General features: G+C 42.2%; 1 protein-coding gene across 1 annotated transcript in view; it reads left to right on the forward strand.

Moving 5' to 3' along the window:
• LOC129710798 (beta-galactosidase-like) overlaps positions 1-15,537 on the forward strand; it is an 85,578-nt gene extending 70,041 nt beyond the window's left edge. The window contains exon 16 of the mRNA XM_055658053.1: positions 14,801-15,537. Coding sequence (XP_055514028.1) covers positions 14,801-15,055 — 255 coding nt within the window. The 3' untranslated portion in view covers positions 15,056-15,537. The remainder of the gene's footprint in view (positions 1-14,800) is intronic.

Here is a 15,537-nt window from a genome sequence, read left to right on the forward strand (position 1 = left end):
CGTGATCCCATCTTCCCATCTCCACCGCTCAGCTTTCTGCAGAGACGGCTCTCTCTGCAACTCCTTAGTTCACTCATCCTTTCCCATCAAAATCAGCCCCTCCCTGGATACTTTCCGCTACAACCGCAGGGGATGCAACACCTGTGTCTGTACCTCTTGTTTTGCCTCCATCTCGGGACCTCAGGACTCTTCCCAGGTGAGACCGAGGTTCTCGCGCACCTCCTCTTATCTCACCTACTGCATCTGGTGTTACCAATGTAGCCTCCTGTACAAAGGCAAGACCAAGTGTGTGTCATTTTGCTGAACATTTAGGCTCAGTCCATCATGGCCTGCTGGATCTTCCGGTTAATAACTATTTAGTTCTCCCTTCCCATTCTCTTACTAACCTTCACGACCTGGACTGTCTCCCTTGCCAGTGTGTGACCACACCCAAACTAGAGGATCAGCGCCTCGTATTCTGGTTGGGTAACTTGCAACCCAATGGTATGAACATTGAATTCCCAATTTTTAGGTAGCTTCCGACTAACCCTACCCCTAAACCCCTCCGTCCTTTCTCTCCCACACCTCCCCTTCCATCCCCAAACCCATCCCCTTCCATCCCCCAAACCCTTCCCCTTCCATCCCCCAAACCCTTCCCCTGTGCCCCATCTGGTGAAAAGCTGATGAAGGGTCTCGACCCGAAACGTCCTTTTCTCCAGAGGTGGTGCCTGACCCATTGAGCTACTCCGGCATTTTGCGCTTATCTCCACATTTCTAGCCGCCTTCTCCGCCCTACGATTATTCTGAAGAAGGGACATGTCGCGGAACCTAACTATGTTCTCCAGAGATGCTGCCTGACTTGCTGAGTTATTCCATCACTTTGTGTCCTTTTCAACATCGGTTGAAGTTGAGAGGGGAAATACTTAATTGGAACTTGAGGGACAACATTTACACACAGAGGGTGGTGGGTATACGGTACGAGCTGCCAGGGGAGGTAGTTGAGGCAGGTACTATAACAACTTTTAAAATACATTTGGATCGGTACATGGAGAGGAAAGATTTGGAGGTAGATGAGGCATTTTGGTCGGCAAGGGGAAGTTTGGCTGAAGGGCCTGTCTCCATGCTGTATGACTCTGGCATTAGTACGGGCATATGGATAGGAAAGGTTCAGAGGAATCTGGGCTAAACGTGGCCAAATGCAACAAGCTTAGGTGGGCATCTTGGTCGGCCTGTCTCCATGTGCTATGACTCTATAACACCAACAACCTCTCATTCGACGTCAACAACATTAAGGAACAGATTGTTGATATCTGAAAGGAGAAGTCAGTAGACCACTAGTCAGTTTTGTTGACGTGTTGTGGTGGAGATTGTTAACAGCTTCAAATTCCTGAGCGTTAACTTCTTCAGTGACCAGTCCTTGACCTAGCACATTGTGCAATTATGAAGAAGGTGTCTGAAGAGGGTCATGCCCTGGAACATCACCTATCCATCTTCTCAAGGAATGCTGGCTGACCCGCTGAGTTACTTCAGCATTTTTTATCTTTCCTTGGGAAACCAGCACGTGCAGTTCCTTGTTGTTACATCTCTACTTTGTTAGATGTTTCATGAGATTCAGCATGTCTCCGAATACTCCAACAAACTTTCACAGATATACTGTAGAAGGTATCCTGACTTGTTCCGTTATGGCAATTCCAACACGCCCGGATCACAAGAGGCTGCAGAGAGGTGGAATCAGCATTCCCCGCCAACAAAAGCATCTGCATGAGGTATTGCCTCAAGAAAGCAGTTATCTATCATCCAGACAATGCCCTGTTCTCACTCTTACCATTAGGGAGGTGCAGAGGTCTGGAGCCCCACTGCATCAGGATCAGGAACAACTATCCTACAACTATCAGGTCTTGAACCAGATTACACAACCCAAAATCGACTTCGACATCTGAACACTACGAACCATCCCTTGCATTAATGTGAAATAGCTTATATTTTTCTTTCTTTCTTTTAAAATCTTTTTATTAGTTTTTTTTCAAAAACAAAAACAAAAGAACAACAAAAAATAATAATGATAAACATAACAATGATATTGATACATAGGGATCAGGATTACATTAATAACAGGTATAACCTAATATGAGTCGGTGTCAAAATACACATTGAGTATAGACCTCCCGGTCTTTATGTAAATATAGTTAAGTGTTTAAAAAAGAACTTGTGTATATATAAAAACAAAACGATAAAAAGAAAAAAAAAGAAAAAAAGAGGAAATAGAGAAAACCAAAACTAGAAGAAAAAAAAGAAGCAAAACGGAATCTGGGCTACAAAGAATTTCAACAATTTAAGTCCCTGTTTGTCGTCAAGTCCGTTCCACCGTATAAAGGTAAAATAATTATTATAACAGTTGGAGAGGGGACAATTTATATCATGTGAAAATGTTCAATAAAGCTTCCCCAAGTCCTATCAAATTTAACCAAGGGTTCAACAAGGTCACTCCTAATTTTTTTTAAATTTAAACATTATATCGTTTCAAGGTACCAATGGAGTGTGGTCGGAGGATTAAAGTATTTCCATTTAATTATTTTTTTAAATTATGTCTTTGCACCAATGTCTTGTGTATTGTACAGTCTTTTTTCTTTTTTAGAATTGTTTGCGTTATTTTTGTATAATTTGGTTTTTGTGTGAGTCTGTGTGCCTGTGCAAGCAAGGTTTTTTTCTGTACCTCTGCTTGTGCATATGACAATGAACTTGAACTTACTTGGCAAAGAGGAGGGACGGATGGTAAATAGCAGAGCTGTGCTTTGCAGAAAACAGGAGGTAGAAGGGTGCCGGTGCAACTTTATTTGGCTTGGGCCAGAAGTAAAATCCGTAATTCCAGATCTTGCCTTAGTTTCTTCCCCAGATGGCAATTATGGATGGATTGGGCTTTGGAGAAGTAGACTTCCCAATAAGTTTGAGATGTGTTTTCAATGCGTTTTATTTCAGTGCTGCAAAAGAATAACAGAGACTTACATGGATACTGACTTTCCCCAAACTCAAAGAGTCCCACGTTGATTTGTGGACATGAAACATTACTTGCTAAGCATTGTTGTTGGAAGGTACCAGTCAAAATGTTGATAGCAACGATTAGATAGATTGTTTTACTTCAGCATTCTTGACTTTAGTTTAGTTTAGAGATACAGCGCAGAAGCAGGCTCTTCGGGCCAATGAGTCTGCACAGACCAGCGATCTTGGCACATTAACACTATCCGAAACACACTAGGGCCAAGTTACACTTATACCAAGCCAATTAACCTACAAACCCATACGTCCATGGAATGTGGGAGGACAACGAATATTTCAGAGAAAAAGCAAAGGGTCACGGGGAGAACGTACAAACTGTGTACAGACAGCACCCGTTGTCAGGATCGAACCCGGGTTTACTGGCACTGTAAGGCAGCAACTACCCCTGTGCCACCGTGCCGCTGACTTGAGAATTTAATATTAGCCAGAACATCCCATCTGCTCTGCAAAATGAAATGCATGTCTTTCTCTGGACTTTTTAAGTAAGGGCCTTTGTTTAATGTCTCATTTTAAAGAATGTAAAAAAGTTAGTTCAATGTTCCCCCAAATGGTACTGAAGTGGCAATCTAGGTTTTTAAAATTCCATGTGAAGTGACTTGAAAGCCATGTTCTTCTTCACCTCGTGCATGGATGGTATCGGAGGATGAAGGTTAATAAATGAAGCAGCAAAACCATGACCAGGAAACACCTGCACTGGAGCAGAGATTTAACATTACGTACAGCATAGAAAAGGAAAGCACAGGAATGGGCCCTTAAGCCCACAATGTTTGTGCGAACATGATGCCAAGTTAAGCTGATCTCATCTGCCTATACATAATCTATATCCCACTATTCCTTGCACTTGCATGTGCCTATCTAGAAGTCTCCCAAATTCCACTTTTGTATCTTCCTCCAACACCATCACTGACAATGCCTTCCAGGTCCCCACCACTCTGTGTGGGGGAAAAACATGCCTTGCACGTCACCATTAAAGCATCCCCTCTCACCTTATAACTATGCCCTCTAGTGTTGGTTATTTCCTCCCTGGGGAAAAGAATCCAACTATCGCCCCCTTCTATGGCTCTCATAATTTTTTATTCATTTAACGCCTCCCTAAACCTCAGATATTCCAAAGAAAACAATCCAAGTTGAATAGGAGAAACCCACTCTAATCGGGGTAGCATTCTGGTAAGCCTCCTCTGCACCTTCTCTAAAGCCTCTACATGGCGCAACCAGAACTGTACGCAATACTTCAAATGAGGCCGAACCAAAGTCTTATAGAACTGCATCATGACTTCCTGACTCTTATACTCAATGTCCAAAGGATACCATATGCCTTCTGTACCACCCTATATATTTCATTGCCACCTTCGGTATGCTTTGAACTTGGACTCCAAGATCCCTCTGCACATCCATACTGTCAAGGGTCTTGCCATAAACTGTATACTCTCCCCTTACATTCAACCTTCCAAAGTGCAACACTTCACACTTGCTCGGATTAAATTCCATCTGTCATTTCTCCGCCTATTTCTGCAGTTGATCAATATCCCACTGTATCTTCTGGCAGCCTTCCTCGTTGTCAGCAACTCCTCCAGTTTTGATGTCATCAACAAACTTTTTCACCAACTCATCTACATTTACATTCAAGCCATTTATGAATGTATTTATATATTTTCAGAATATATATTATATATATATTTATATTTGGTTTTAAAAATGGGAAGTAGCTTTGCTCTTGTGAATATGTTTTGATGTCCCTTTCATTGTCAGTAACAAGCCATAATGAATCTAAAATTGCCCTCGAGTATGAGCAATCTCAGTTTAAAGTGTTGCAGACAGCAGTTGGAGGTTAGAATAGTGTGCTACAGAGAATGCTTGAGGCAAACATTACTGAATCTTTTGAGGAATAAATGTATTAATGTTAGAAGTGAAACATGATGCTGAGCTATGTGTAATAGCAGTGTTACTCATGAAATGCTAAAAATGCCAACATACTTGGTGAGCAAAGCCATCTTCCTGCGCTGTTAACTGGTGTAATTCAACTCTCACTGCTTTTGAATATCTTATGTAAAACTCACCTTATTTCCCAAACGCCGTTGTTTCCGATTAAGTAAGCTATACCCTGTAACCTGTTGTTGGAAAAGTGCCCACAGTCTAGACCATATGTAAATGCATGATTCAAATTATGTTATTTTAAAGGAAGGATTGTGTTTTTTTTTTCTTATGCTTGGAAATAAATTTGACACTGTCTGACCCGCCATAGCCTCAGAATGTTAGGTTTGCACATATCTCTGCAAAGCAACACTTTCAATTTTTTTGCTTCAGCTCTTGCAAAGTAATACCATAAAAGAACATTCATGGTACAAGATGATGTTTCCTAAGTTTTAATTTAGTAATTACTAATCATCTAACACATGAACTAAATGCAGAACTAGTCAGCAAACGAACTTCGTAAATTATAATCGCTCTGGTTTCCATGAATATTGGTTTGTTTAGGTTGACTTGCAATTTTATCTTAGCAATTTAGGAACAAAGAAGATTAAATGTTGACATTTATATATTTTTCTGTCATTGTTCATATAGTGTCCTCTGAAAGCATGTAATTATCCATTTAAGCCATTCTCCATAGATTAATCGTCATCTGGATCTAAAATTCAATCAAAACTAATAAATCTGGAAAAAAGTGTTACTTCCATTCATCTTTGAACTGGACATCTTTCATCCTAACTATGTCTGACATATATGTGAATCAGACCCTGTTAAATGCCTGAGGAGATGATTTAGCACAGTAGTAGTTTGGGTCTGATTTGCGAAGATAATCACATTGGATTGCAATGGAGAGGTGAGTTAACATGAGTATTTTAAAATTCCAAATGGCTCTGCCATGTTCAGTAAGGTCAAGTCTATTTCCTCTCACTGAAGAGTTGGAAACCAGTGATAGCTCATTTAAATTTTGCCAACAATGTCCCTTTCTCTTGAATGAATACAATCATTTTCCCATAAAGGGCACTTATATATATTCTCTTTAATTCACTGTTATATATAATTTAATGACTTGTTCTGTTTAAAACCAATGGCCGTTCATTGCCCCTGATTAGCCAAACTGTCATTCACTGAAAAAAGGTACTTCATGCTCAAGTTCGGTTTATTATCAAGAAACTGCAGATGCTGGTTTAGAAAAAAAAGACACAAAGCGTTGGAGTAACTCAGGGGGTGAAGCGGGATCTCTGGAGAATATGGATAAGCAATGTTTGTTTTGGGGCTCTTCTTCAGACCTCTGAAACATAGCCTATCCATGTTTTCCAGAGATGCTGCCTGAACCGCTGACTTACTCCAGCGCTTTGCATCAAATTTTGAGTTTATTATCATATGCCCAAGTTGCAACAAAATGGCAATCAGATATTCCCACAGAGAGTTTGATGTTTTTAAAGGTGGGCCCAATACTTGAAGGAGGTATGACAAGTCCAAGTTGACATAGAACAGTATCAGGTTGAAAATATATATTCTGATTGTAGCAGTAGTTTTGCTTTTGCTGAGCTATCAGCAGACCATAATTTTGAACATTAAGGGAAGGTTTTAGCTCTCGACCTTGTTGGCTCTTGAGGTGGATGATTCATTTTGTCCAAAGTGAGGGCATACAGTCTGTTGAGATTTCAGAGAAACTAAGGCCTTTTTTGCATGAAGAAGAAGGTTAAAAATAGTTTATGAACTTCAGAATTGTGAAGTGTTTCTGTGCAGCAAATTCATTAAAAGATAGAGAATTTCCATTAAGATAAAGAATCGCCATTGAACCAGTACTTGGGAGAACATAAATGTAAAGTAACCAAAAGAGTAAGTGCCAAGATTAGAAATATATTTTACACAGTAAATTGTTAAAACATCCAAACGCAGATGGAGTATTAACTTTTCAAAGAAAGATGATAAATATTTGAGAACCTTCCATAAAGTGTACGGGAAAATGTTAGTGGAATGAGATCTGGAGAACTCGCTTTAATGCAGTGGTGCAATTGATCTGTGAATTGTTTTAATGTTTGTTGATGAAATGTGAACATAGCTGGTGAGCAAACATTTCTTGTTTACCCATAACTACCTCAGAACAAAGTGACCTGCTGGGTCATTTCAGATACCAGTTAAGGATCAAAGCCAAGCCAAGCCAAGTGGGTGCAAAGCCAAATTGGGTCAGGATTGTGAACTGGATTCACAAATCCAGTTCACTAATGTTTGATGATAATGTTCATCAATGTTTGATGATAATTCTTACTGATGCTGGATTTTTTATCTACTTTTATTTGATTAATTGCATGGAATCTTACTGGAATCTTAACGTGTCGTTTGATTAACAATCAAGGTCCCCTAGGTATTATCCAGCAAAGACAAATTCCGTGCATGAATGTTCTTTGTATTTTTATGCCTAGTGACGTTTGCGTTTTGGAATTGCTTTCGTCCCATATGTTCAAACTTAACATCTAATTTAGAAATGGCGAAAAATGCAAGCTATTGTTAAATTAATTATTGGATAGGATATGGACTTCACTTCATTTATTGTCTATCATCCTTAACTTTCTTTAAGGAAATAGTGTAGGAAGAAACTACAGATGCTGGTTTACACCAAAGATAGACACAAATTGCGGGAGTAACTCAGTTGGCATAGGTGACACTTTGAGTTGAGACCCTTCTTCAGTCTAAAGAAATGTCACCTATTCCTTTTCTCCAGAGATACTGCCTGACTTCGGATTCAGATTCAGATTCAATTTTAATTGTCATTGTCAGTGTACAGTACAGAGACAACGAAATGCATTTAGCATCTCCCTTGAAGAGCGACATAGCAAACGATTTGAATAAATAATAATAAGTGTCCGGGGGGGGGGGTGGTGATTGGCAGTCACCGAGGTACGTTGTTGAATAGAGTGACAGCCGCCGGAAAGAAGCTGTTCCTCGACCTGCTGGTTCGGCAACGGAGAGACCTGTAGCGCCTCCCGGATGGTAGGAGGGTAAACAGTCCATGGTTGGGGTGAGAGCAGTCCTTGGCGATGCTGAGCGCCCTCCGCAGACAGCGCTTGCTTTGGACAGACTCAATGGAGGGGAGCGTGGAACCGGTGATGCGTTGGGCAATTTTCACCACCCTCTGCAATGCCTTCCGGTCGGAGACAGAGCAATTGCCATACCATACTGTGATGCAGTTGGTAAGGATGCTCTCGATGGTGCAGCGGTAGAAGTTCACCAGGATCTGAGGAGACAGATGGACCTTCTTCAGTCTCCTCAGGAAGAAGAGACGCTGATGAGCCTTCTTGATCAGAGTAGAGGTATTGTGGGTCCAAGAGAGGTCATCGGAGATGTTGACTCCCAGGAACCTGAAGCTAGAAACACGTTCCACCTCCGTCCCGTTAATGTGGATGGGGGTGTGCGTGCCGCCTCTGGACTTCCTGAAGTCTACAATGAGCTCCTTGGTCTTCTTGGAGTTAAGGGCCAGGTTGTTGTCAGCGCACCATGCTGCTAAGTGCTGGACCTCCTCCCTGTAGGCCAGCTCATCGTTGTTGCTGATGAGGCCAATCACCGTTGTATCATCTGCATACTTGATGATGGTGTTAGTACCATGTACAGGTGTGCAGTCATAGGTGAAGAGGGAGTAGAGGAGGGGGCTCAGCACACAGCCCTGAGGAACGCCGGTGTTCAGGGTGAGGGTTGAAGAGGTGTGCTTGTCTAACCTCACAGACTGGGGTCTGTTGGTTAGAAAGTCCAGTATCCAGTTGCAGAGGGAGGGGTCGATGGCCAGCTGAGTTGCTGAGTTACTTCAGCATTTTGTGCCTATCTTTAAGGAAATAGTGTTGAGTCCATTTTAGTACATGTGTTGACGGCTCTCCTACATTGCCTCTGGGTAATAAATGCTAGTCCTTAGACCAACAACGGTGAAGGAATAATGATGCTTTTGTTCATTGAAATAATGTAAGATGTAGGCAGAGGCATTCTGCACAATTGTTGTTGTTCTTCTGGGCATAAAGGTTGCAAGTTTGGGCGATGCTGCGTAAACAGCTTATGTTGTCCCAGTAATTTCTTTAAGGGTTGGTGTCCACCATTGCTGATTCCGCCAGAGATTGAGAGGGCTGAGGCAGTACACCATTGACCAAGGCTGCAGTGTCACGACACAACTCCAGAGTTTGTCTGCACAATGAAGATATAAATTCCATTCCTTTGTTTATTGAAAATGAACCAATTTCTTGGGACACGAGCCCTATTCCTATCCAGGGTCACACCTGGTAATTTATGCACCTTCTTGACCTTTCAGAAAAACATGCAGGGAGGAGAGAGATATAGATCATGTGCAGGCAGATAAGATTGGTTTATCTTGGCATTATATTCAGCACAAACTTTGCTCTGGTGTTGTACAATAATTCTTATCTCTCAGTATTCCAGCCTCTAAACTTAGACCGACTCTGAACTGGGGCAAGGATCCAGGAATTTCTGGTTCAGGATGGCCCTGCTGCTGACTCCATTTTTGGAACCTGGTAGATTGGGGCATCTCTAAAACTGTCTGGAATATGCTAAAATTAGCAGTCTTTTGTTGCCACTTACCTGGCGCTTCCAACTTGTGACAAGCCAGACCTATGGTTGGAATTTAACAGAACTATAAAAATCATTCCATCTACCTTATGAAATGTTCTCTTCTTCAGGACTGCCAACATTGGGTGAGAGTTGGGAATGAGAAATTGTGAGAGACATAGCTTGAGGGAGTATAGTGGGGGGGGTGGGGGGGTGGGAAGAGGGTGTCCCCCTCCCATTGGTACGGACCATTTGCATTTTTCAGCTTGAAATTGTGCAATATGGTGCATATTGTAGCAAGTCTTTTAACTTACACTTGAATGCAATATATATGCATTAAATTGGATTGGAGCATTTTTGAAAGGGGAGAGGCTGTGCGATCACTGATCACTGGCCTTGGGGGTACCCAGTGAGGGAGTGGAGCAACCGAGTGGGGAGAGGGTGTGGAAGCAGATGTCCCCCCTCCCAGGGTAGGAACTTTTTGAAATTTGATATTAAAATCATGTTTTAGTGCACTGTAGAAGTATGATTTCAATGTTTTTTGTATGAAGTATTTTTAAGAGGTAACATTTTAAGGGGTAACCTTATCCACACAAAGGTGATGGGTGTATGGAACAAGCTGCCAGAGGAGCAGCGACCATCCCAACATTTAAGAAAAAGCTAGACTGATACATGGATTGGACAGGTTTGGAGGTATGGACCAAATGCAGGTAGTGTAGCTGTGACATGTTGGCGGGTGTGGGCAAGTTGTGCCGAAGGGCCTGTTTTCACACTGTATGAGTACATTATACCTCCACCATGGATGGATGCTTCAAAATCAAGTGCGAGTTTTATTGCCATGTACTCAAGCATAGAAACATAGAAAATAGGTGCAGGAATAGGCCATCGGCCCTTCGAGCCGGCATTGCCATTCAATATAATCATGGCTATTCATCTAAAATCAATACCTCTCCTGTTTTTTCCCCATATCCTTTGATGTCTTGAGCCCCAAGAACTAAATGTAACTCTCTCTTGAAAACATCCAGTTAATTGGCCTGCACTGCCTTCTGTGGCAGAGAATTCCACAGATTCACAACTCTCTGCATGAAGAAAGTTTGTTCTCATCTCAGTCCTAACTGACCCCCCCCCACCTTTATTCTTAAACTGTGACCCATGGTTCTGAACATGGGAACATTTTTCCTGCAGTTACAGTAAGTGAAAATCTAGCAGGCAAGCAGGATGCTTTCAGCAACCCATTTGAGGTGCACTTTCTTCCACTGTTTCTACCCAGTGCTTGGTACTTACTTCCAGCAGCCACTGGTTGTCCTCCAGGATGCACCGAGCTGCAGCTTGATCCATGCCGGTCACCTGGGCGAATTCGGCACAGAGACTCTCACGGCAGCGGCGCAACACTTCGATGCCTCCGACGGCCTGGGACTCTTGCACTGAGACTGCTCCATGGCCGGAGCTGCAGTGAGCGACTCGCCAGCCCGGAAACACTCTCCAGCCCCGCTCCCCGTCCATATCTGTCCCCGCCGCTGCTTCTGCTTCCAACACCTGCGGCCTATGCAGTTGATGTGAGTTTTGAAATTTTTGTTGATCACAGAACTTCTCACAACAGAGCGAGAGAAATTTGTGATCAGCGTGAGAATTTGGTGAAATGCGTGATTCTCACACTCAATGCATGGGAGTTAGCAGCCCTGCCTCTCTCTCTCTCTCTCTCTCTCTCTCTCCCCTCCCCCTCCCCCTCCCCCTCCCCCTCCCCCTCCCCCTCCCCCCTCCCCCTCCCCCTCCCTCTCCCCCCTCCTCCCCCCCTCCCCTCCCCCTCCCCCCTCCCCCTCCCCCTCCCCCTCCCCCCTCCCTCTCCCCCCTCCCAGTGTTTCAGATATATTTGTAGCAAAAGCCAGCCAGGCTAAGAATCTAGGCGAACAGGATGTGATGCAACCTTTAAACCTGCAATAATAAAATGTTTGCACTCATTGTGATTTCTTTGAGGTGATTACTCATGCCTTAACATTTTTACCGTTCATGTCTAAACAAGTACCACTCCCAGGACAAGTGGTCTGTAATTTTGGGGCTAGAGTCACCAATGTAATTTAAGGCAATCATTTGTGTAGAGTAAGATCAGGTTATTTGAAATTTGAAGCCCAGCAGTGGCAAATAATCTAAAGTAGACACCAGTATTTGTACAGAAAATGTGAAAAGTGAATAGTTTCCATGAGAGTTCTGCACAGAATTTGAGTGGATATGGTAATGACCACCTCAGCATTAAAATAAATGGGAACATTGTGTCATTGGGAATAAAGAACCATTGACAACAGATTGACAGTAGAGAGCCCTTGTCATCGTCACAATTACTGTCTGAATATGGCTCACTTACATTAAATCTGGATCAGGAAAAGAAAAACATGAGAACTGAAAAATAGCCGGAGAGTGATCCAGTCACTGGAGCACAGGTGGTTTCTTAAAAGATTTTTTTCAGATGAATAAAAGGGGAAGTTTATTTCTATGTATTCTAATTGCTTCTATTAGGGAAGGACGCTTGCCTAATATCAGCTTTTGTGCACAGACCATATCCGAGTAAGATTGCCTTTATCATGATAAATACATAGAAAGATTTTAGAATAGGTCACGGCACAGATTACACATTTGCATATGTTGAGCTTCAGTCAAAATAGTCACTCAAGGGGGATTTTTTTGTTCCTTTTATGTGGATGAGTTAAATGTGCCAAAAGCGTGGGTAGAATTTTTAACCTAGTAATGTTTCATAGCAGACCTGACGTAGAAGATACTATTGAAGATGTTCAATACAAGTGACTGATAGGGATCCTTCAGTTAATCTTGGCAGAAGCTTCAATACTCAAATGGTGCCAGACTTTTCTGAGCGTCTGTGTTTGAAGTTCTTCCCCTGCCATCTTGGCTCTCAGTGTCCTTTTGTGGTTGAGGTATGGTGAACTGTCACTTTCCCTGTGTAGTTATTGTGGTCAACCACGCTATCCTCTTCCAATTCCATCTTTGTCCAGTTTCATCCTTATCTTTCCAGTTATACCAAGTGGGACATCGGCAAAGGATTCTCTACTTCCTCTTCCCTCATTGACTCTTTTATTGTCTATTCTTCATCCTTCATCCATCATTCTTCTCATTTGTATGCTGACATCATCCAAAAACACTGTTTCTATGTATGCTCAAGAGAAAACAATCAGTAAGTTTGTAAAACCTTTCCTTATAACTAATACTTTCTAATCTAGGCAACAAACTAATGGACCTGCTCTGTTCCCGCACCCACTCCTCTCAACATCTTCACCGTCTTCAAATTGTCTCATTGCTTGTCTGGTATCCAGTGTTGTATGAGTAACAAATTCCCTCCAATAAAAATATCAGCAAGAATGAGGGCACAAGAAGCAGCTGATGCTGCAATGTTACACAAGGAGCTGGAGAAATGTCCCTACCCGAAACGTCACCTATCCATATCCTCCAGAGATGTTACCTGACCCATTGAGTTATGCCCCTGTCCCACTTAGGAAACCTGAACGGAAACCTCTGGAGACTTTGCGCCCCACCCAAGGTTTCCGTGCGGTTCCCGGAGGTTTTTGTCAGTCTCCCGACCTGCTTTCACTACCTGCAACCTCCGGCCAGCACCTGCAACCTCCGGGAACCGCACGGAAACCTTGGGTGGGGCGCAAAGTCTCCAGAGGTTTCCGTTCAGGTTTCCTAAGTGGGACAGGGGCATACACTCCAGTACTTTGTGTGCTATATCAATCTTTGGTCCCTTACAAAAATCAAATTTCCCAGCGACCATTCACTGTGCCTGTTCATGGATGGGTCTGAGATGGTACCTCTCAGATGTTTGCAAACATGCTGTCATATTTGACCCCGTGGTGAGCAACTAATGTCATGTCTCTGCCTGTTTGCATCACTAGAGTAATGCCCAGTTCTCTTCTGACCTGATTAACTGCTGATGACATTGGGCTTGGTCCAGCTTAATCCCTGTAAACTTAATGTCATCCAAAAGTTCAGGTTGAAGCACGCCTGTAGTAACAGGTCAAAATAAGCAACGTTTTGTTTCCACCCCACTGTTGCACCACAGGAAACGCCAACATAGAACATTGCAGCACAGGAGCAGGCCCTTTGACCCACGAGGTCTGTCCTGATCATGAAGCTAATTTAAACTTTGTATCTGCCTGTTTATATCCCTCCATTCCCTGCCTGTTTATGTATTGGTCTAAATGCCTGTGAAGCATTCTTATTGAATCTGCTTCCATCACTTCCCTTTATAGCACATTCCACATTGATAGCGCATTGATAGGCCACTTTGGTGTAAAAAAAACTAGAATCATAAATCTCCTGTAACCTTTCTCCCTTTCACCTTACAGCTATCCCGCTAGTATATGACATTTCCACCCTAGAAACAAGGCCTTCCTGTAACGTTGCAACCAAAACTACACAGTACTCCAAATGTGGCCTGACAACATTTCTACATGGCTGACTCTTATACCCAATGCCCTGACCAATGTAAACATACAAAAGATTCATATTAATGTACTCTTTCCATGATTGCAATGAAATAAGAAAGTCTAATCATTGTTGAAGTGTTGCCAAATACAGTATTGAGTATTCTCGCCATTACTCCAGGATTAAAAAATCTGATAATGTGTTGTGTTAAAGAAGACAGATGTGAACAAAGGTGGTGGGAGAGCTGAGCTGCTTACATTCACAAAGTGCTATATTTCGTTCATCAAAGTGAGCAGAAGGATGCTGTTATGTCAGAATAATGACACCTACAAAACGGATATGTTCTTTCAGCACTGATTGTAGTACTGGACCCTTAGGTCCAAGAGCGGCTTGAGCCCATTACTTGGGTGTAAGGGGTTATGGGGAGAAGGTAGAAGAATGGGGTTGAGAGGGAAAGACAGATCAGCAATGAATGAATGGCGTAGACGACGAGGAGCCGAATGGCCTAATTCTGCTCCTATGACGTATGAGCTTCTGGCTTGAGGCGAGAATGTCACTTATTACTGAACACTCATGTAAATAGTGTTAACTGGGAAGCTTGGAGTTTTTACAAATGATATGTCGAAAATATGATAAACGTAGCAGATGTACTTATAAAGAAGATGTACTTCTGTAACGTTGTAGCAGTGTCATTGTTAACAGGGACATGATGGACAGTCCTTATTAAATAGTTGGAGGAAAATATACCAAGAATCTTCTGTTCATTGTTAATGAGGTCACTAATTATGAAGTTTGCAATAATTCTTCCCTCTGTCTGCAGGGTCAAGTGTGGATTAATGGCTTCAACCTGGGTCGTTATTGGCCAGTTAAAGGTCCCCAAATCACTCTGTATGTTCCTGCTCATATTCTCAGTACCTCTGCAGTTAACAACATCACAGTGTTGGAGCTGGAAAAGGCACCATGCATAGGAGAGCTAAGTATGGCATGTGCTGTGGAATTTGTCGACACGCCTATCCTAAATGCTACCAATGCTCTTACCAACATGCACAACTACCTTTTCAGAAAATATTCTTAGCATAATTGAACTAAAAGTTTAATATGTTTCTTCTAATGTGATGGGCCAGTGTGTGGGGAGAAATGCTGAAAATTAAGCTTTTCAACAGAAGCTACTACTCTTTTTGCTTCTTGCTTTGCAAATTCAAGTTGATGGTAAATAATAAGCATTGCAAACGCAAGCCATCTTGGTGAAATAAATAAAGATTTTTTTTTTAAAGATTAAGAAATGAATTGCACGCACAGGCAAAAATCTTTCCCTTTTTGCCCGAAATTGGTGACGGTACCAAAGAACCCGTGACAGCCATTAAGATAATTCTGGGGGAGAAAGGAAACTTGCTTTGGGGTGATTCCAGACACCAGTTATTACTGGTTCTTCATCATTAAGACTGATCTTTGATTTAATACAGACTTTGGAGAAAATCAGGGTGTGCTTACATCTTTATTGATGATTGTACTGTAAATGGAAAATAAAATATGATCAATCGTATGTTTTATGGATAA

Source organism: Leucoraja erinacea, chromosome 2 (genome assembly GCF_028641065.1).
Source record: "Leucoraja erinacea ecotype New England chromosome 2, Leri_hhj_1, whole genome shotgun sequence".
Taxonomy (NCBI): Eukaryota; Metazoa; Chordata; class Chondrichthyes; order Rajiformes; family Rajidae; genus Leucoraja; species Leucoraja erinaceus.